This window comes from Lissotriton vulgaris, chromosome 12 (assembly GCF_964263255.1).
Source record: "Lissotriton vulgaris chromosome 12, aLisVul1.2, whole genome shotgun sequence".
Lineage (NCBI taxonomy): Eukaryota > Metazoa > Chordata > Amphibia > Caudata > Salamandridae > Lissotriton > Lissotriton vulgaris.
In genome coordinates, this window is record NC_141700.1 from 44,160,285 (window position 1) to 44,183,178 (window position 22,894).

A 22,894-nucleotide genomic window follows, 5' to 3' on the forward strand; every position below is an offset into this window, starting at 1 on the left:
CCTATACATCATTTTGAATTTTGTGTTGTAATTTTGATGTGTATTAAGAGGGGCTGCAAACTAAAACAATATTTTTTATATTATTACAAGACCGAAGAATAAAGTCATATTAACCTTATGTGTTCTTTGTGCTGAGGCTGCTCTGAAGCAGAGATGCACTATTACAAGCTGGTTTTGTGTCCAAGAGCACACGTCTTTTCATTCCCAGGGAGTTGGTTGCTGCTGCTTAGAAGTAATGACAGGGCGCGACCCCTGGATGTTGCCTTTGGGCCACCAGAGTGGGCTGTGTATCCAGTCTGTGTTGGCAAGGTGGAGCTGACTGACCCCGTTTGTGCTGTGTTTACTTCTAAGGGCGCACACATTGAGTCAGTCCCTGTGATAATAATTAATTTGCTGTTTTTTAAAGGTAAAGAAACACAGGCTTCGACACTGTTAAGTTGGTTTTGGGTCCCCAGAGCACATCACGTTTGTGCAGGTCTCCACTGCTTTAATGGGGGGACTATGATGTATGGTCATTTAATGGTCAGCAGTAGATGATGGATCCCTGAACAGTGTCATGTATGTGCATGTTTGCTTTGTGCTAGTGGCAATTGTTCACACAGCTCTCTGTTGGATGTCACATGTGGTTTTTCTGAGTCCCCAGATAGATTTTCAGTCTCAGTGTTCTCTTTTGTACTGCCAGTCACCAGTGCATTCAACTGTCTAGCCTTTGACCGTGTCATGTAGGTGCATTTTTGCACACTTTGAACTATTTTTCCATCATCTCAAGAGTATCCCTAGTTTACAGTATTGTGTCTTTTTATCGATTGCTTATGTGTGACATTATTATAATTTCAGAGTAATTAAAAGTGACATTCAACGACTATGAGTGACACTTTTTCACGAGTAAAATCTAGCAATGATGACGAGGGAAACATATAAATATCAAAAATTACATCCATTTGAGCAAAGAGAAGCTCTAAGAAGATCTTAAAACTGCTGCAGAGCACCAGAAATGGAATGGTGCGGTAGGACCCGGCTGTACCAAATGGGATGTGAGAACCCCGGTGCGGATAAACTCAGCTGCATGCTAATAAATTATGATAGTTACTTAGTCACGATAGCCGACTCACAGACAGTGCTGCCAAGTTTACAGACTGCATATTTGTTTCAGTGGACTTGTGAGTGACATTAAACAACCAAATATGTGGTGACACTTAGAGTAGCACTTTTTCTCATGTAAACCCAAGCAATAATAAGTTAGATAAATAACAGAAACGATATCCCTTTGAACAATGAGAAGCTCTAAAAACATTTTGGAACTGCTGCAAAAACGCAGAAATGTAAAGTCACTAACGTACTTCCCCATTCAAGAATGACAGACCTGTGAAACAATTGGGGCCCCATGATATTAAACAATAAGTCTTTGAAGGCAATACAAATACACAAGTCAGTATTACCCTGTTTCTCTTTGTGACACACACTCGGACATCTGCAGGAGTGATAGCATTAACCTATGAGGCGTCATAATGTATTGACTAATAAGGAAAAAGGCGAAAATAACGCTAATTAGGCAAAAATAAAAGAGAAGGAGCATGTTAAAACAAGGAGAATAAAACAAATCACTTTAACCATGTGGTGGCTGTTGTCCAAGTCGGGATCATGCAAAAAATGAATGTGATGGGAAAAGGTTTATCTCATGGACTGTTGTGAACGTAGTCGGTAAAGCTGCACTGCAGGGGCCACCTTATTCATTAGCAAATGTTGTAATATGGAATGTAAGACGTTTCAAGTAACTACTAATATCAGCCTCAGATGCCACTAAATAAAAAGCGGACATCTCTAAAACAGGTCACGTGGCTCTTCTAAGAATGAATACCAAGAAGAGCAAGGACTAGCGTTTAGACTGCAGACCCATAGGACCCTAAACTGGATGTGATGGTCCTAACACAGAGCTAAGCTGCCTCAGGCCTGTACCATAAATTAATCAGAGTCAGCTGACTCACCTACACAAAGAATTAAGGGAGTAGTATGCTTTAAGATTACACATATTAAAATCTTTGCACTTATGTAACTCACATCTATAAAATATGAAACCTGTGGTGCCCATGCATTTGTGAAAATAGAAGATGCTCACATGTTCTCAGTGATTTTTATGGAGCAGGGTCCAAGCATATATGCAATTCACCCATACCTAAGTCAAAGGCCTAACTCGACATGTTCCTTTTTCAATCTGTATTGAATGTATCTGTATTTAAGCATGTTAAAAGATGGCTTACCAAGCTCGGATTATCACACTTCTGGAACGAGCCTGAATGTCTTAACCTAAATTCCAAAAAAATCGTCAAATTAAGCTTCTGGTCACTAGTGAATCATGAATCTGTGTATTCAAGAACCCATGGCCCCCTTACTGAAAAATTTCTTATGGCAAAAAATGAGGCTCTATTCGAACAATTTTTAGACGAAATCCAACCCCCACTGGCAAAATCTCTATATCTAAAATTTAGGTATGGAACGTTGAGAATAAAAGTAACTGAAAAAAGTTGGGGGAAGACTGACAACGAACATTGTACCCTGTGCACTAATAACCAAAGGGAGGACATATTCCACATATTGTTTTTCTGCCCTAGCTATGATAAAGCCAGGAAAAAGTGGATAGTCCCCTTGTGCCGCAACATTGGCTCTACTTCCCATAGGGAAGCTGGCAGAATCCTAAGTACGGATACCAGCCAAGTATTGGTGTTTGGTATTAGCAAATTTTTATTGTCCACTTACTTTGTCAGAAGGAAATTATCTCTTTTCTTCTAAATTATGAAAGTTGTACTTGTACTCCCCGGAACCATGAATTAAGCCAATGCATTGTATATTAATCCGGGTTGTAACCCAAATTAATGTTTAATGTTTTTTTTTACTTTTTTACACTTTTTAAAACATTTTAAATATTTATTGATACTGCGTCAAACTGAAGTATAGATCATGTGCTTTCATAATGAAATACTAGCTAATATGCTAAAATTTGATGAAATGTAGAAGAGTGCCCCTATAATGGATGTTATATTGTTGTTGTTTTTTTTTTTTTTTATAATGAATTGTATTTTATTGTTATCTTTTATGTTGCAATGCAACGAAATAAAGATTGAATTGAAAATTGAATTGAATCTGTATTGAGTTAGCATAGGTGGCGCTGCAGGATTCTTCAGTCTATCCTAACACATTTTTCTTTTGCACACAAACACATTTTCTCAAAGCCACCATCTGGATTTAAAAGCTCTGCGTCAACTACTGTATTAATAAAATCCTTTAGGGATTATTTTTAAAAATTCACTTGCATACATTCATTAGTGGCTCTACCCAGAATGTATTTGAAGGAGAAAGAGTGCATTCTTATGCCCAAATTGTGGATACCTGCAACGGTGTACAGTTCTGGTTGTGCATTTTTGTATTATTACTTGCAAAATGGTCTTGTGTACATTTCTGTATGCAGTGGTGTGGCCTCAATTGTGCTGGGCCTGTAAGCGTTTGCTGCGGCTTGTACTACCACACTCTCACCAATTGCAGCTTTCGAGCAACATAACAGTGTGAGTTTAAGGAATGCAGCAGTCTGCTCATCTTAGCCAATGTAAGGCAAGAATGATGGAGGGTGGCGGGCCTCTTAGGATGACTGCAAGGCTCCTAACTTGGATTCAAGCTAGATGGGCCTGACTTCTGACCTTAAAGAGGCCCTGAAAGACATCAGGAGCTGAGATTGAGATAATATCTATAATGTTGTATAGGTGCCTGATTATTCTCTACAGCTTGTGGCCGAATCTGTATGAGTGAAGATTTCCAGAAGCTCTCTGTAGGGAGGTGCCTTGTCAACTTTTTGGAAGGGTTCATCATGTATCATCGCTATCGCCCTTGGCAGGCTCTTTTGTCCATTTGCTCCAATGCCCGGTCTGGATGTTAAATATCCGTGGCTGAGCCACTGACACATGACCTGAGGACATATGAATTTCCAAGAACATAACATATAGATGCATCATGCACTGAGCAGGCAGCTTAGTTTTAGTTTTTTATTTATTTACAAAGAGGCTAGCCTAGAGCTGCAGTGCCAGGTGCGTTAAGTTGTATGAGAGAGGAGCCAGCGCGGCGCGCAGCATTGATGACATTGATTAATCACACACTGTGGAGACATTTTAGATTCAATGTATGCGGCGGGTCGCAAAGTGCGCTCAGTAGCTCCAGAAGTTAGTTACAAAGATGGACAGCCCTACAAATGTTTTACTGTTGTTTCTAGAGCATTATATTGCACAAAAGACCACCACAATTTAAAAAAGACATCTAGTCTCCATGATGTAAATGCTTGTTCTACTCTCAATGAAGAGTCACTCAAAGTGCGACAAATTGTACATTAGAATGCCACGCATAAGACACGCATGGACAAGTCACTCACAGATGATACACAGTAGGAAGCGTTCTACTCTGTACATTGTTGTTTTGAGTAGTTCCAACGTCAGTTGGTAAAGAGCAGCCTCAAAGTGCATAGCTGCCAAGCTTTCGGATTGCTAGGTGTGATATTTTCATAATTTTATTGTAATCATGAGTCCGCCGCCACAGACATTTGCACCAGTTTTAGTCCTTTTCGAGTGTCTCATTGCTGACTGCTCAAATGGGTGTAATTACACACACATTGTTTTTATTAGGTATATCATGAGTGCATGTAAGCCCATTAAGAGATTTAACAAACTGGATTTTGCTTTGGGGTTGTGCTAAAAAAGTGGCGCAATCCCAATGCAACATCTGGGCCTCAACTAATTTTAGATTTTTTTAAAACCCTGCCACAAAGAAATTGGCAACAAGGAGAAGCATGTTAGTAGATCTTTTATGCTTAATTGGTTACAAAGTCTGCATTTCCTAATATTTTTATAGGGTGAAGTCATCTGCTTCAGAGGTGCCCAATAGCTACCAGGGAATAACAATTGGTGAGATAACCCTGGAGGTTAAAGTATTTCTTGGAGAAGTTTCTGTTTTGTGTAGTCTCAGATCTGACTCGAAGTAGTGTAGAAGGTTAATTAATGTGCCTGCAAAGCACATCATGTAATATGCAGGTGACATATTTTGTTTTAATGTAGCTAGGTAAGGTTACTGTTTTTAACACAGTCAGATCCTTTTGTTACTTGCAGTTTATAAATAGTAAGCCTTTTAATATAGCACAGTGAGCTATGAAGGATATGTGACTACTACTACTTTTAACCCTCACTGACTCATGCAACAACACATCTTGTTCACTGATTTACAAACTTGCATGATTTATTTTCAATCTGTATGTGTTATTAAAATCGCTCTGACACTCTGCATTGGGATGTGTAGCGTTATAAAAGAAAGTAAAATAGTACTATTTAAATTGTGTGTAAATACTGGGACAGACCTACACATCTGAGATACTTTCAGTACATGCACTTACATAAAGGGGCCTAACAAAGTCAAAAGCATGCCTCTTAAGCACCTGTGAAGAGATAACCAGCTGTATGCTTTTGTCTCCGTTGTACTTACATTTAAGTGTGATGTTCCAGGCCACTCGATCAAAAGGAGGCCTAATGGCCCCTCAACTGAGCCACGCTCTGACAGCTGGGACGTGATGTGACGTCCCCCTCTATATGGTACTCAATGTAATGGCTGTGTCAGATAACAAGACAGTGAGGGTTACAAGGTGTAGGAGTCGCATGCCCTTCTTGTCTCACTTTATTTTATTGCAATTGAAATGGAGCAGACTACAAGCTAACATTTTGAAATTGGATGTATTTATCCGTTATTCTTTTTATTACGAATATCTTTTTCTTATTCTTTCAAGCTTAAAGATGACGCGAATAAAAGAAAGCGGTGCAGCCTTTAGAAAAAAGAAAAAGGCTAGAGAGGAAGAATTAAAAAAGTATGAAGGTTCACTACGGAAATACCTCAGTCACGAAACAGAAAGTACTAGTACTACTACTACTACTACTGTTACTGAAGCAGAAACTACTAGTACTACTACTGTTACTGAAGCAGTCCAACTTCAACAAGTGATAAGGGGTCTGATGGACAACAAATTCCAGCTGTTGACTTAAAAGATGTTGGTCTTCGGCCAAGTAAGAAGATTAAAGATGACACACGTATCTTGCTGGTACAACAAGGGTCGTCTGTGGTTCAACATCTAGATTCTGATTTTGGTGAAACAGAAAGTACTAGTACTACTACTGTTACTGAAGCAGAAACTACTAGCACTACTACTGTTACTGAAGCAGTTTCTGATTTTGAAGTCAATCCATCATCAAAGTCAAGTGATCCTTCAACTTCAACAAGTGATAAGGGGTGTGATGGACAACAAATTCCAGCTGTTGACTTAAAAGATGTTGGTCTTTGGCCAAGTAAGATTAAAGATGACACACGTATCTTGCTGGTACAACAAGGGGCGTCTGTGGTTCAACATCTAGATTCTGATTTTGGTGAAGTCATTCGTGAGGGTGCTTTGATCAAAGGACGAACCAGAAAACTTACATGCAAGTGGTTTTTTCAAACTCTACCAAATAATGAAAAAATGTTAAGGTCATGGTTGGTGTACTCTCCTTCAAAGAAAGCTCTTTACTGCTTTTGTGGTAGACTATTTGCTGACAGAAGTCATTCGAATTTTGATTCTGCAGATGGATTCAACACGTGGTGGAAACTGAATCCCAGAATTTTCGATCATGAATCTAGTATTGCCCATGTTCGATGTTTCACACAATGGAAGGAGTTGGAAATTAGAATCTGATGTGGAGCTACAATTGATAAAAAGGCACAAGAACAAGTTGAAAACGAAGTAAAGAAGTGGAGTGAGATACTTTCAAGATTGTTGGATATCATTAGATTCCTAGCTAAACAAAATTTGGCTTTATGGTGTCACCGAGAAGAAATTAATTGCAAGACTGATGATGAATCTAAATCAACAGGAAATAGAGGACATTTTCTAGAATTAGTTCATTTGTTGGGAAAATACGACCCAGTGCTACGTGAGCATACTGTAAGAATTAAGCTGGGAAAAAAGTATGCTAAATCATATATGTCGCCTACTATTCAGAATGAGTTTATAGAAATTTTGGGAGAAAAAGTAAGAAGCAAAGTTATCGAGCAAGTGAAAGAAGCAAAGTATTTTTCTATGATGTTCAACAGCACCCCTGATATTTCTCATAAGGATCAGACAAGCCTAGTTTTATGCTACGTTATGATCAATGGAAATAAAGTGATGGTTCTGGAATCATTTGTCGATTTCATTGAAACTAAAGGTAAAACCGCTGAGGATATTTCATCTATGATTTTGCAGAATTTAGAAAGCAACGGAATTGATATTCAAAATTGTAGAGGACAGGCATATGATAATGCTGCTGTGATGGCTGGTAAACATACTGGCGTTCAAAGACGCATCAGAGAAATTAAAGGAAAAGCAGAATTTATTGCATGTACAAATCATTTGCTGAATTTGGCTGGTTTACATGCAGCTTCTGTTGCTGTGAATTCTGTTACCTTTTTTGGAACTGTGGAGCGTTTGTTCCCGTTTTTTTCTTCCTCGACCCATCGCTGGGATATTCTGACTTCAGTCACTGGTCAGAGTGTCAAGCTTGTAATAGAAACTTGGTGGAGTGCACGTGGAGATGCTGCGAGTGTTGTAAAAAAGAATTACTCAAAAATCTTAAGTGCTGTAGAACGTTTAACTGGTGAAGAAGAAAATAGAGTTACCAGGTCAGATGCTGGTGTGCTGCTTGTTGCTTTACAATCTTTTTCCTTCCTGTGCTTTCTTGGACTGTGGGAATCCATCCTTGTAGAAATTAACAACACTCAGGTCTACCTCCAAACCAAAGGATTGAATATACAACAATGTGACAAAGCTCAATGCTTTAAAATAATTTCTAACTGAAAATAGGTGTGAATTAGTTAAGAAATCAGTAGCTTACGCCAAAGAAATTTGTGATGATCTTGGGATAGTCATGGATCGTCGGTGTAGAAAGAGGAAACTAATGGCAGGTGAAGAATCACGAGGTGCTGAATTGTCATACGAAACTGAGTTGAGGAGAGAAATGTTTTCTTCATTGGACAGAGTGATCCAAGAAATCACCACAAGATTTCAACAACTTCATGTTCTTGCTGAAAAATATGCTTTCCTTACTCCATCAAATCTTTTGGATGATAAATACGAATGTCAACTAAATCATTATCATGATGACATTAACGAGGAAGAGTTCCTGGTTGAGAGAAAAAGACTTCAGAGTTTTATTTCTGTTGCTGCTACGCAACACGAAAAAGAAACATGGAAGGACAGTCCCCTTGAACTTTTGCAGTTTATACTAACATACAGTCTTGAGAACTCCGTTCCAAATATTGTAATACTACTGCGAATTTTCCTTACAATTGCTGTAAGAGTTGCTAGTTGTGAAAGGAGTATTTCTAAATTGAAATTGATTAAGAATTACCTAAGATCTACAATGAGTGCCTTACGTTTAAGAAATCTTGCCATACTGTCTATAGAACAGCAACTGAGTGATGAACTAGACTTTGATGATGTCATCGATGATTTTGCCAATAGAAAAGCAAGAAAAATAACAGTTTAGAAATTTTGGATTTAAGTTACTTGAAAATTCAACATGGTGTTTTTATTTACTTTCCTATACATCATTTTGAATTTTTTGTTGTAATTTTAATGTGTATTAAGAGGGGCTGCAAACTAAAACAATATTTTTTATATTATTACAAGACCGAAGAATAAAGTCATATTAACCTTATGTGTTCTTTGTGCTGAGGCTGCTCTGAAGGAGAGATGCACTATTACAAGCTGGTTTTGTGTCCAAGAGCACACATCTTTTCACTCCCAGGGAGTTGGTTGCTGCTGCTTAGAAGTAATGAGAGGGCGCGACCCCTGGTTGTTGCCTTTGGGCCACCAGAGTGGGCTGTGTATCCAGTCTGTGTTGGCAAGGTGGAGCTGACTGACCCCTTTGTGCTGTGTTTAGTTCTAAGGGCGCACACAGTGAGTCAGTCCCTGTGATAATAATTAATTTGCTGTTTTCTAAAGGTAAAGAAACACAGGCTTTGACACTGTTAAGTTGGTTTTGGGTCCCCAGAGCACATCACGTTTGTGCAGGTCTCCACTGCTTTAATGGGGGGACTATGATGCATGGTCATTTAATGGTCAGCTGTAGATGATGGATCCCTGAACAGTGTCATGTATGTGCATGTTTCCTTTGTGATAGGGGTAATTGTTCACACAGCTCTCTGATGGATGTCACATGTGGTTTTTCTGAGTCCCCAGATAGATCATGCAGTCTGTGTGTTCTCTTTTGTACTGCCAGTCACCAGTGTATTCAACTGTCTAGCCTTTGACCGTGTCATGTATGTGCATTTTTGCACACTTTGAACTATTTTTCCATCCTCTCAAGAGCATCCCTAATTTACAGTATTGTGGCTTTTTATCGTTATTGGTCTTGTGTTAAGTCTAGGCATAAAGATACGTATTTTTTATAACTACTTGTGTGGTGTCCCTCTGTAGTGTTTTTCACTGTGTTACTGTGCATGATCATAAATGCTTTACACACTACCTCTGAGATAAGCCTAGCTGCTCGTGCTACGTTACCACAGGATTGAGCAGGGGTTATCAAAGTGTGTAGCCCCCTTACTCTGACTTAGGAAGAAGGGTCCCCACTTGGCAGTGGCCAGCCATTGCCAACTAGAGACCCCCATTTCTAACAAACAAGCATTCCGATTTTGAGAGGAGTAAACATCTCAATGCCCATTAGATTCCCCATGTTATACTAATGTTCTGATTTGTTACCTTTGCCTCAAATTGTAAAGCGCTCTGATATCCTTCGGGTTCAAGTTTGCGCTATATAAAAAGTTATAAATAACTAAATGTAACTTTCATGATCGAGGTAACTGTTAGCAGCAATACTACGTGTCTCTCCTCGGAGACTCGGACATCTTTCAAGTGCTCACCGTCCTTTTTCCCCAGCACCCCCCACCCCACCCCCCAAGGGGCGGCAGCAATCTGAGGGGTAGCCCTGGGTGCCACAAGCTCTAGCTACGCCCCTGCCCCTTGCTCAGAATTCTGCTCTGCCACACACCCCTTAAGCCAGCCATGCACTAGAGACCTCCTTCATCAGCCGCCAGTGTCATGCAGGCTATCTGCTATCCCACTTTAGCTAGAACTGTGCTAGAATGCACTTCCCTTAAGCCAGCACTTTGCAGGAGATCCTGGTACATGATCTGGTTTTGCAGTCAAGACTAGAGTATTCAATCCTTACGGACAGAAGACTGGAAACGAGGAGGTGTACTCATGCAACAAGGGGAGACCCAGAGGACATAGAAAGATGTGCAGAAAATAAATGTGTTTGAGGTTACACTATAAAAACAAAGAATAGAGAAGTAGGCATAATCCAGAGCACATGTAGATTGTTAAAGGAAACTTCAAATAGGACAAGATAACGATATGTCCAACAGACGTTGTTGTAGAATAAGCATATGATGTACAAGGAGGTCAAAAAGTAGGCGGCCGGTAGGACTTGAAACAGAATGGCACCTAGAAAGAGCTTAGCAAAAAAGACCAAGCAATGGAAAAGATCAGAGAGCTTTAGGCAACAGAAACAAAGTTTGGATGATATATTTTATATCTTTGGTATCTAAATTTGTGGAACGGGTAAGAGCAGAAACAACATTTTAAAAAGAGAAAGAAGCTTGTTAAAGATTTCTCCAGCGTTATGAGAAAGAGGCAAGACATTGGTTTAATTTTTATGTCATTTCAAGACATTGTGATTTTATTGGTGCTGATGAAAACATAATTGGAATGAGTGTCTGCTACCAACAGAATAAACCATGGTGTGCCAACTACAAATGGTCCAAATTAGGACCAATAAATTGGCCTTTTGGGCTTTGAGGCATGTAAAGTGATGTACTTAGTGCTGATTGCAAAGTTACCCATTCCTACCCAGAATCTCTAGACATACCTGCTCTGTGGTATAGGACCCTGTGACTTAAAATCCATTGACACAACACGGTCCCCTTTGCTGCAGTCTTTCTCTCGCCTGTCGCTGGTCGTCTGCTGGCTGCCAACCCTGTATGAGTGTGAATGATAGAACTTATTTTAGAGTTTGAGAGGAAACAGCAGGTCGAAGAGTTGCATCTCTACCCCTACCTAAAGTGCACTGGGGACACATAAAAAAGGATTTATTGTTGGGTGGTAATAGAAAATCTTGTGATTTCTGGTGGAAGTGCTAATTTCAAAGAATAACAGAAATACCACCATCATTGAGAGGGTGTTTTGTAATTAGCTCTCACTACAGAAATCAGAAGATTTCCCATCAGCACCTCAAATCTAACTCTGTCTTAAATGCGAAGAGCAATCTGTCGACCCTCACACATTTATATGCTAGAATTGCTTCACTAACAGTTTTAGGTGCAGTTTTCTATCTTTAATAAAGTACACAACAATGTAGATCCCTTGATATACTGGTGCTTCCTTTCTAATTAAACATTTGATTTTTGTAGAAAACCAAATATATCTTCCACACAAAAACCTCACATTACTTAGTGTCACTGGAGATGTTTATTGGATAATTTTAATCGAAATCGTACCACAGGCAGAAACTGTGAGAATGAAAATTCTCACAAGGCGGCACCCACCGTTCAAGATCGCAGATTGAAGAATGTTATCAAAGTTTGTTTACTCAAATTATCTTTAACGTTCTAGAGGTTAAACATGGAAATATACATGACATCTTGCAAAGTTCCCCATTTCTACCTGGGATCTGTACACATACCTGATCTCTGCTTTAGGACCATGTGACTTAAAATCCATGGTCACAACACGGTCCCCTTTGCTGCCGTCTCTCTGTCGCTTGTCATTAGTTATCTGCTGGCTGGAAATCCTTTATATGTGTAAAACATAAAATGTTTTTAGAGTTTGAGAGGAAACAGCAGATCTAAGAGTTGCGTCTCTACTCTTGAGTTGCACTAAGGACACCTAGAAAAGGCATTTATTGGTGGGTAGTAATAGAAAATCTGGCGATTTCTGGTGGAAGTGCTAAGTCCAAAGATGTGCTTCCTTTCTAATTACACATTTTAATTTTGTAGAAAACCAAACATGACTTACACATACATTGTTGGATGTTAATAAAAAGATTTTTTTTTTTTAAAACAAGACTTCCACACAAAAACCTCCTATTGCATAGTTCCCCTGTAAATGTTTATTGAGGCTTTTTATTCAAAAACAAATCACAGGAAGAAACTGTGGGAATGAAAATTCTCACCAGGCGGCACCCTGGCTAAAGGAAGTTCACAGATTGAATAATTTTACCTCCATTTGTTTATTCAAATGATCTTTAACATTCTACCAGCAGAACTAGGAAATTGTGTTTGGGATAGTTGCACCCTGTGCTATATCCAATTCAAATTTCCTCAAACCACTTTTAAAATGTAACCTATTTGGCCTTGTCTCTGTTTCATGAATGTTCAAAAGTTATTTGACCTATAGAAAATAAATAATGTTCATTAAATTAAATAAACATATTAGCCAGGAGATACCTGTTTGTATCTTTAGATCCACGGTTGACCTCATCCCTGGAAGTGCTACGGTCATGCCTGGATAAACGCTTTTCTTGGTTTTGGTTCACCATCATCTGCTGACTGTTCTCCCTAATGGTGGAAAAAATATAAGACAATACCGTGCTTTTCACCACAACGGTCTAATCTAACAATAAATTGTTTTACTAGGAGAATGCGGAGGTTAAAGAGATCAGACCTCAAGTCAGTGTCTGCTCCAAGCAAAGACAACAGATACTGAATGGGTATCTGTTCAGCGCAACACCTCAAAGTATTGTTTCCTAGATGAAAGATCAGATCGCAAAATAGTGCCTCCTACGGACATAGAAACTAAAACTCAAATCTGTTTATCCCATGGGCAAAGGGATCAGACAGCCAACTCAAGTCTGCTACAGGCAAACATATGAGACCTTAAATCACTGTCAACTACAAATAAAGAGAACAGAACTCAAACCACAAATTAGTGTTAGCTGTAATCTAAGAAATCAGACCTCAACTCTGTGTTTCCTTAGGGAAATTGAGATCAGACTACAAATTCGTGCCTGCAATAGGCATAGAAATTAAACCGGAAACATGTGACTTATATGGGCAAAGAGATCAGAATGCAAACATGTGCCTGCAACAGGAAAAGAGGTCAGAGCTTAAATCACGGTTTGCTACAGACAAATTGATCAAAGAGTGTTTGCTAAGGAAAGAAGCTCAGTCCACAAAAATTGTGTCTGCTATGGGCACCAACAATAATCCTCAAACCGGTCTGCTATAGGCATAGAGATAAGACCTCAAGCTAATGTCTGCTGCAGGAACAGATATCAGACATCAAGCACTGCTATGAGCACGTTAATGAAACATCGAATGAGTGTCTACTACAGGCAAAGGGGTCGGAAATGAAGTCACTGTCTACTACTAGCAAACTGATCAAACATCAAAACACTGCCTTCTTTGGGTATATTAGTAAGACCTCAAACTAGTGTCTACTACAAGCAAAAAGATCAGATCTGAAACCTCAAATTAGTGTCTGCTGTGGGCAAAGAGATCAGATTTCAAACTAGAACTTGCTAAGAAAAGAAGTACAGCCACAACATTGTGTCTGGTGCAGACACATGCCTTAAACCTCAAATATGTGACTGCTAAGAGGCAAAGAGAGCAGATCTCAAACCAATGTGAGCTATGGGCAAAGAGATCAAACATGGAAACACTGCTACAAATGTGTGTTATAGTTAAAGAAATCAAGACTTCAAACCTCAAATTAGTGTCTGCTGAGAGGAAATAGGTCAGACCTCAAATCAGTGTTGGCTGCCGGCTTTCAGATTCTCATAATACGTCCCTAGCATCTGTCTCAGTGTTCAAAAACTAGATGACAGGTGAATGTGTTTGTTGAACACAATAAGGCCTCTTAAATAAATGGTGCTGAACTAGGATCTAACATCAATAGCTTTGAGGCAAACCAATGGGTGAGCCTCAATCTACACCCAGAACTTAATGTTTGGAGTATGGGGCAAAAATATTAATGACATGTTACAAAAAAGATGCTTTTGTGCATTGGATGGCATGGAGTTTTTTTATAGAGCTTAGTCCCTAAACAGAAGATGAGGGAAGGTCAAGAAAGCAACCATTCTCTGGCAATTTTATGAAAAAGTAGCCCTATTTCAAGTTTATTAATTCGTTTATTAAGATTTTTCAGTCCATACATCTTGTGAATATACCTTAAAAATATTCATATTAAATTTAGAAACTTTAAAAGAACACTAAAAATTACGAAACACATTAAAATCAATTTTATTATGGCACCTTAGAAATCATCAATATTGCTAATTTGCACAAAAAAGACCTCCAATAGATCTTGCTAAGTAGGGAAAACTAGAGGCGATGAATATTATGGCTGAATACATGACCTAGTTGATTCTTTTTTGTCTTACCAACTGTTGTAGGTGGACCAGCCCTGAAAAACTAACGTAACACTGCTATCATGGAACTTGTCCATTCAAATTGGAATCATGAGACCTCTGTGCGGTCAGTGAATAATATAAATTACCTAGAATGTAGAAACCTTTGTCATTTCACTACTAATATCTACACTCACTCTATTTCATCAGTCACGTACCTGCGCTCCTTTTTGTTTGAATGATCCTTTAACTCTCTAGATATACTGTAGGTTTCTTTAGGGCAATCGGATTCAAGCATCAGGGCTATTATCTGTTTGTTGCTTTCCCTGGTATTGCAAGAAAAGAAAACATTCCCAGTTACCGAGTATAGTGGTGCATAACATCCACATGCGGTCTCTATCACTTAAAGAAAGTGTCATAAAAAAAACTTAAGGGAGCAGTGTATACGAAAAACCAACATGTCCAGGCTTCACTGATAAGAGTTATATTGGATTCAATACAGTAAATAGGGATTGTGACAATCTAATGTGGCTGTCGTTCTAATTCCTCTCCTCCAGGACTGCAAACTGGGAACGTTTTCAACATAATCCTATACTGAATAAATTTACATACTTTAATGCTAGTTGAAGGTAAATTTATCGCTTGACTGTTCACAATAGGTATTGTGAAAACCTGGCTTATTTGTGGCTTTTGCGGATTAGTAACACATCACAGAAATGTGTTCAGCAGGAAAAGGTGATAGCCCAAACAAGATAATATGTGATTCTACTGAGTATGGAACTACAAACAAGCAGGCAACCATCCTACCTACATCCTAGTTTGCTGGATGGGATACTCTGTAGAAATGTGGCGGGTGTCCCGCCTTCCATTTTACAAGTGCTATGGGCTATAATCATCTAGAATATGGTGTACTGTACACCTGCCATGTTTGTGACTGAGAATCATGTCCACCAAACTCAAATTAAGGGTCATTACCTCCTCTTGCCTGTCCTCATCCCAATCCTTACCCAATGACAAGAGGCCTTGCATTTCCTGATCTGTACAGCCATATCAAAGTTCTGTATAATCAGTTTTGCTTGATGACCAGCCCCTCTCTCTGAGTAGCAGTAAAGTGAACACGCACCCGCAGCTTACCCCATTTGCTTCTTGTGCCCACCGTTGGGTAAACACCTGGGCCTCTTATGGTTCAGAACCCTTTGTTGTGTTAAGTGGCTGAATTCAGAGTGAGGGAGGTGAATGACCCATAGACTCATCATTGTGTTAATACATTTTATAAAGCGCTCGATCACCCAAGGGTATCGTGGCGCTGCCTTGGGAAAGGAGCCGATTAGCTGAAAGGATATAGGACATGGCTAGTGATTGTAAAGCCGTGATTTCAAAGCCTTTTTGAATTGAAGAAGATTTTGTGAATCTTTAAGATTGAAGGGAAGAGAATTCCAGATTATAGTGGTGCAAACGACTAAACTTTTGCTGCCCCAGTGAAATTTCCTAAAGATGGGGACAATCACATTCTTGGAGGTCATGGAGCGAAGGGTCCCGGAAGGAATGTATCAACCAAATTTCTGAATGAAGTAATCAGGACCAGTGTTGTGCAGTGCCTTAAAGACACCCCCCCCTCTCATTTGTCGGTGTCTGGGATGCGCAGTATCAAGTATGCAGCAAAATCCAGGTGGGCCAAAGGTCAGATATCCATTCCCACCTGTGTGCTTTTCCTGTTGCAACTCAGGTTCAGTCCACATGCTGGCTCATACGCCAGTGGTTTCGAATGGACTCAGGTTAGACTCTACCATTTCTACCAGGATTTGCTGCAAACTTACAGGTTGTTTTTCACCACGGGACTTGGTGATCCATGGAGCATTCTCTCATTGCTTGCATGTGGATGGCCACCTGTGTGGAGGTGTTGTCAGGCTTGCATTTGGCTTCCCATGGCATTATCCTATGCAGGAGCAGTTTCCTTCGGAGTGTGGGGACAGACACACTCACAAGCATTAGATCTCACCTCTACCTGAGCTCAAGAGTAGTAGCAGCTGCAAGGAATATTCCTTCTGAGACTTTGTCAATCCCTGCCCACTCTATCTCAGGTCCATTGTAGGACACTCATGAGGTTCTTACTGGATGTTAAGAAAAAAATAAACAAGTGTGTTCTCGCCTGGCTATTTCCCAGGTATTGTGTTTGATTTAGGTACATCCGAATTGAGGAAGAAAAAGGTGAGGAAGGGGATGAAGAGGAAATGGCTATATTATTTACCAATGATCGTAATCACATTGATTCTCCCTTGCATTATCTATGTTGTGGACGTGCAATGTTGGGGGAGGTGATTTTTTATGGTTAGGGTGTGTGGTTCAGATAGGTACATTTTATTGACCCTCTAGAGGGAACTACTGATTAGCTATCATTCCCCTTTCAGTAGTGAACTGCCGCATTGTAGACCCACCAGTTGTGTATTTGATTGGAGTGATTCTCACTGTTCTTGGACACAGTTTGTTCGGTTTTAGAGCTAAATTTTTCTTCTCGTTGGTCGATCTTCCGTGAACTGCATTCCCTGATAATTTGAGAGATATACAAAATATCAAGCATTTTCACAGGAACCCGACTACATGGGTTTGGTTATTTACTTGATAAAAACAAAATAGTGTTAACTAAATAAGAGACTCTGACCACGGCAATTTAGATTATACATTCTAACACTGATGAAACACAACATACTCAACAAAACATTAGTTATTGGCAGTTTCTCAAACTGTAGGTCACAGCCAAATGGGTATAATAATTAAGTGTGGTACAATATTTGAAGCCAGCTGCTGCTGTTCTCATCAAGGGAGTAAATCAGAGGTGAGAGCTAAGGTTAAGGTCTTACCATAAATCCCACATCAGCCATCACAGAAAAATGCAAGACTGTAAGTAACACAAATTTTATAAATTTACTAGCGGATGAATATAACAGACTGAGGTGAAAGGCTGTTGATGCTGTGAGATTTGACAGATGGTTGACAGATTCATTACCAAATTAGTCTTGCACCTTGGCTACTCTTATGAGTACAATATTGTCGCCCATGTATCATCCAGAAATTAAAATATACCTGGCTGGTCCTTTTCTGCTAGAATCATTGGCATCTCTAGGTACAGAAAGGTCCTGTTTGGAGGCAGTCTTTTCACACTTTTGATTGCTCAGATCACTGTTCTCCCTAATGATACGAGAGAAACAGAAAATGTAATAAATACATACATACAAAATCTACTTAGAAAAAATACCTGGTCTTGAAGCGAAGAAAGCAAGGCAAACAGGAACTCACTGCTAATGCGAGTACCAAAAGAACCCTTGATTTTAGTGTTTTGACAGCAAACACCACTTCATTTGGAAAAAGTATAAAAACGTGTTTACAGAATATAAAGTATAAGAGTTCATGCTCTACATGAGAATATCACATACCATAATAATATCCCCAAAATAAAATCATTAAGAAAATAGATTACAATAAGAGAAATAAATCTGAAATAGGTTCCGCAATTGTGAAGAAAAATATTTAAAATCATGGCTTCTCCAATTTTGTAAGTGTGCATCCACAGCAAACTCAACATAGTTAGGATATGGCCTACTCTACAAGATTCTCCGCCTGCTTCATAATATGCAGATTGTAACAGAAGGTCATTGTTTTTGCTGAAACAACTCAAAAGTAGCCAGGAGGGCTGAATCTGAAATTCAGTTAAGCTCCCAAAACATTTCAGAAGTTAGCTGGTCCTCTTTTACTTGTTGATTACTGAAGGTATGAAAGCTCTTAGAATCATCTGTCCAAGTTGATCTTAATATCTAAAATATACCAGTGGAATAGGTGGGAAGTGCTTTTGAGTTTTGCCTTCATCAGGAAACAAAAACATGAACACTTCTAGATATTTCAAACAGGGTGCAAAGAATAGTTGATTTTTTGGACTGTATGATTCTATATCAAGGTCGCTAAAAGCGACCTACAAAGATTTTGCATCCACTGCACTGCCTTGGATAAACTGTCAATGTAAGTATACATTTACTTTTCTTCAATCCATACTCGTTTACACTATACCTACCTAGAGATCTACTGGTTGAGTCAATATAGTTGATGCACTATTTTTGTTGTGCTACTTAGCATGCAATATAGTGCCATCACGATATTTTATAATGAAAATGGCTTTGATCACATAGTTATTGTGATTGTGATCGTAATACTAAGATTTAAAAACTTGCATAGTTGAAGACAAAAACCTCAGACATGTAGGAACATTTTACCAAAGCAAAATACTCAAACTAGTGGGCAAATGGTGTATTTTTTGAACCTTCAATTTTTTATTGACCTTCTAAATGTTTTCTTTCATGTTTGATGTCAGTTCCTGTAGGACGCAGCAGGGCCGGCCTTAGGCATGTGCAAGCTGGGCACCTGCACAGGGCCACCAAACCCCAGGGGCCACCACGCCAATAAATATCCTTAATATAATAATCCTCTGAGGATGGATACATATTTGTGTGGTAGCTCCTGGCAGGGATTTGGCGGCCTCCGGCTCTGTTCCTCTTCCAAACACCCTGACACCCCCCTCTTCACTGGCCCCCTACCAACGCTCCCTGCCCAGGGCCACCATGAGCCTAGAGCCGGCCCTGGACGCAGTACCAGATCCCACTTGGGGGTTGACAGTGGAGGTTGACCATGGTGGTCACGCGTCAAACAGGAGCTAATGGGCCCCTACTGTAGTGGTGGGAGTCATTTCCAACTGTTGCCTAGAGGTCAGTCCTATTATGGCTATGCAAAATGGGCCAAGTACAACCACTTTTAGACGTAACCCTCAAGGTAGGAAGGGCAAGCAACCAGGGAAAACAGTTACAGGCTTCTCAGGGAGGCAGTGTGGGGGACATGAGCTCAGAATTCAACAGTCAACCAACAGACACAAAAATATAATGTCCAGCCCAGTGCATCTTTTTAATGAAAAAGAAGTATTTTAATCTCACCACAGAACTAAACACCACACATTCGGATGAATACTGTATACAGGTTTGTATTGAACTGCATTCTGACAGAGAAGCGCAATGTCCCATTCTCTTCCCAGTAATCGTTCTCCCTTCTTTTATGGTTGAGTATCTGCTATTAGCATTCCCGAATCCACTACGAGTCCAAGTAAAGAGTAGGCTCAGCTGCAGATGATCAGAAAGATCATAGTGGTTCGAGGAGCAACTCAGTTAATTATCTTTATCATTCCTTTTTCAAATAGTCTTTATCAGACTTGGTGGGTTCACCCACAAGTCTGAGTTTCTTGCCCCCCTGTTGCAGGCTAAGCCCTGTGGTTTACCTGGTTTGTTCATGGAAGTTCAGGCTGTGCAGCAGACATATCCTGCACTATCAACTCCATAGCTTCACTCTTTTTTCACAGAATTCGGGGCTGTGCAGCAGACGTTACCATGCAAACCCGCCATCGCAGCTCGACTCTTATTTCGTTAGGGAGCCGACGCCTCTCTTAGGAAAATATTTGCTAGACAGGCTCATGGAGGCAGCTAGCCCAGCAGCACACAACTTTGACAGCATGGCCTTCTGGTAAGCTGCAGTTCGCTGTTTAGCAATGGAAATTGTGGCTTGCACATTGAGTACTTTGCGGTTGTGAATACGGGGACAGTTGCAACTTCCAGGCCAAACAGTATTCTCCACTTTGACAGCATTTCTTCTCCTCGTTGGCAGCTGCAGCATCCGTTTCATGACCCACGGTAGACTGCCATGCTACACATTCAAATGCTCTGGTGGTCTTTTTTAGGGGCGGGTGGAATTAGCGTAGTCGCGACACGCAAAGCTCCGTGAAATGGTAAAAAATCTCTGCAAGCACACAAAAGTTTCACGAACACGCGGAATTGCTTGTTCTGCCCGTTCGCGATGCTTTTTTCCTGTTCTTGAATGCTGTTTGCGTGCTCGGGGAGAAATATCTTGTGGAAACGCATTTTGAAAGTGCGAACAAGCAAAAAATTCCATGAAGACACGGATCGCAGAATTTTTGCAGCAGAACGCGAAATTACCCAAATTCCGCAAAGTCCACAAGCCGAACGGAATTTACCGCCCAGGCCCAGTCTTTTTATAGCCTACTCCTGAAACTGTCCAGAGTGGCCAGTGGACCCTTTTGCACCATGTGCACTCTTGGAGCCCCCTTGGGCCATCAGCTATCTCTGGTGCTCCTCATGCCGGGAACAATGCCAGCCTTCTCTTGGACAGTCTCTCCTCTTACAAGACCAGCAGACCCGGACTGGCCGTTGCGGGCACCGGGCAATCCCCCGGTGGGCCGCATGGTTGGGGGCCGGTTTTGGGCCCCTGGGGGCCGTTTTATGTTACAGGGCCGTTTTTGCAGCTATGCTGTAACAAAAACGGCCAAAAACCGGCCCTGGCACAGAGCGCGGTCGCACTCCACCCCCCCCCTCCCCAACCCCTCCTCGGGGGGAGGGGGGGGGGGGTGCCGGCCTAGCACTTTGCCAGGGCCGGTTCTGGTTCCCAGTCCGGCCCTGAAGACCAGGCATGCTCCTTCCATCTTTAAGCAGACAGGAAGGTATCTCTACTCTTAAGGCAGCTTCTCCGGCAGAAAGTGTTGACTTTTAGTGACATACCATAATCTCTGGAAGACTGTCGGGCAGACACGGCCCTGGTGGCCCAGCAGCTCTTCGATTTCTCTGTGGAGAACTCCCTCCCTTGGTCAATAACAAATTCAATCTAGAACAAAGTGGGGTGGTTTGTATCCAACTTTTATACACCTTTTTCAGACCGGTATGTGAATCCATTGTCTAAGGTTTCAGAGCTGGGTTGTGTTTGTTCTCTTAAAAATTTAAATTCCAAGATGCTCTCCAGACACAGCTTTTGTGCAAAGTGATGTTTTTCACAGCAGGTGGTAATGGGGCTGGCTTCAAATAGGAGTACCGAAAACACATGCACAAAGAAGTACGAGTTCTCTGCGCCTGGCTGTCATCACATTTCCTTAAGCATTAATCAAAGACAGACAAAAGGGACGCCCTGCTTAGAAACTTCCTTTCTTTGAACAACAAAAACTGAAGTCCCAACCCTCACCCCTACCGGTCACAAAATGATAGTGCTCAGGGGGAAAACTAATCAGCAGTCCTTCGCTCACAAGGCCCTCATGGAATTTGTAAAGCTAGCAAGTCTTCATCCTCCTCCAGTAAGTATCTGGCCCTCCGCCCTCCAGCCACAGGAAAGCAGGCAATGCATTTCCACTGATTGGTAGGCTGCCCTCACCATCCATCTTTTGCCACCCTAAACCAGAGGCATCCAAAATGAATCCCACTGGTCACAATACTCAGATTCGCACAGCACTGAGTCCTATAACACACATCTGGTACATACGGCACACATTCATCTACTTGACATGCACACGGAATGTCAGCGTAAAGTTCTGGGTTAATTTCACATAACACGTTGTGCTGCCACCATCTCTTTATAGGATGCACCCAAGACATGGACAGTAGTCCACTGCCTACTACAAAGGCATGCTTAGCATCGCCCTCCATGTCACAGGACAGATACTAGATCTCGCATTGTCAGGATTTTGTAATGCTCAAATAAGATTCATTCCAATGCTGGGCTTATGTAGATAGGGTGTAAAACACAGACAGCATTGACAAAAACTACAAGAAAAAACAAGTTTTGCATGTTATTGCAAAAGGTTTACGCATCTTAGTTAGTTTTCAGTACTGTACATGTTTAACACAAAATATTTTGATCTGGAAGAAAGAGGGTATAAATTAATACAGCTATGTGTCTGTGCTTCTTGACCAAAAGATCATTAATTGTTGGTGAATAACATTTTGCACCAGTTGATGCTGAATGTGTAGTTTCTTTCTAAGAAAATTATCTCTGTGCCTATTTCACAAATCTATTTGCTCGTGTTTTTTGGAACTAATGAGCAAAAACACCCTTCTTAAATTATGAAGCAAGTACTGTTATTTTAGAAAGGTTGTTTATCCATGTTAAAACATTTGCTCACATTTTTTTTTTGCATATTTATATAGCGCGAACTCGGCGCGAAAATATTGGAGTGCTTTACATGAGCACCGTATTTACATTACACATTCAGGCACGGGGAGATTAAGCGATTTGCCCAGAATCACAGGATGTGGACGCAACCCAGAGGCTCGAACCCTGGTTTCCAGCACCAAAGTCGGCAGTCTAGCCGAGGGACCACAGCCTCTCCCACATACATTTTTCAGTCCTTTAATCTTCTACCGGAATGAGCGTTCTTGGGAGGGAATCCTCTGCAATTTTGGAAACACATACAAATATACTTGTTTGTGGGCATTCACAAATTGCTTCCTTGCCTATTCCCCCGTTAAACAGTCAGATATTCAACCACTCAGGAGGGGCAGGAATGGGAAGGGAGCACCCCAAAACTATGGGGTATGGATAAAGGGGGTCTGTCTACTTGGAAAATTATTTTCCTAGTGGGTAACAAAAGT

The 22,894-nt window shown here is 40.6% G+C and overlaps 1 protein-coding gene across 1 annotated transcript in view; it reads right to left on the reverse strand.

Annotated features, from left to right (window-relative positions):
• Nucleotides 1-22,894, reverse strand: part of IQCN (IQ motif containing N) — a 133,188-nt gene that overhangs the window by 105,357 nt on the left and 4,937 nt on the right. Inside the window, exons 3-8 of the mRNA XM_086946331.1 lie at nucleotides 17,517-17,621; nucleotides 16,871-16,978; nucleotides 14,654-14,761; nucleotides 12,535-12,645; nucleotides 11,772-11,879; nucleotides 10,959-11,066 (exon numbers count right to left, since the gene is read on the reverse strand). Of these exons, the coding sequence (XP_086802457.1) occupies nucleotides 10,959-11,066; nucleotides 11,772-11,879; nucleotides 12,535-12,645; nucleotides 14,654-14,761; nucleotides 16,871-16,978; nucleotides 17,517-17,621 (648 nt within the window). The remainder of the gene's footprint in view (nucleotides 1-10,958; nucleotides 11,067-11,771; nucleotides 11,880-12,534; nucleotides 12,646-14,653; nucleotides 14,762-16,870; nucleotides 16,979-17,516; nucleotides 17,622-22,894) is intronic.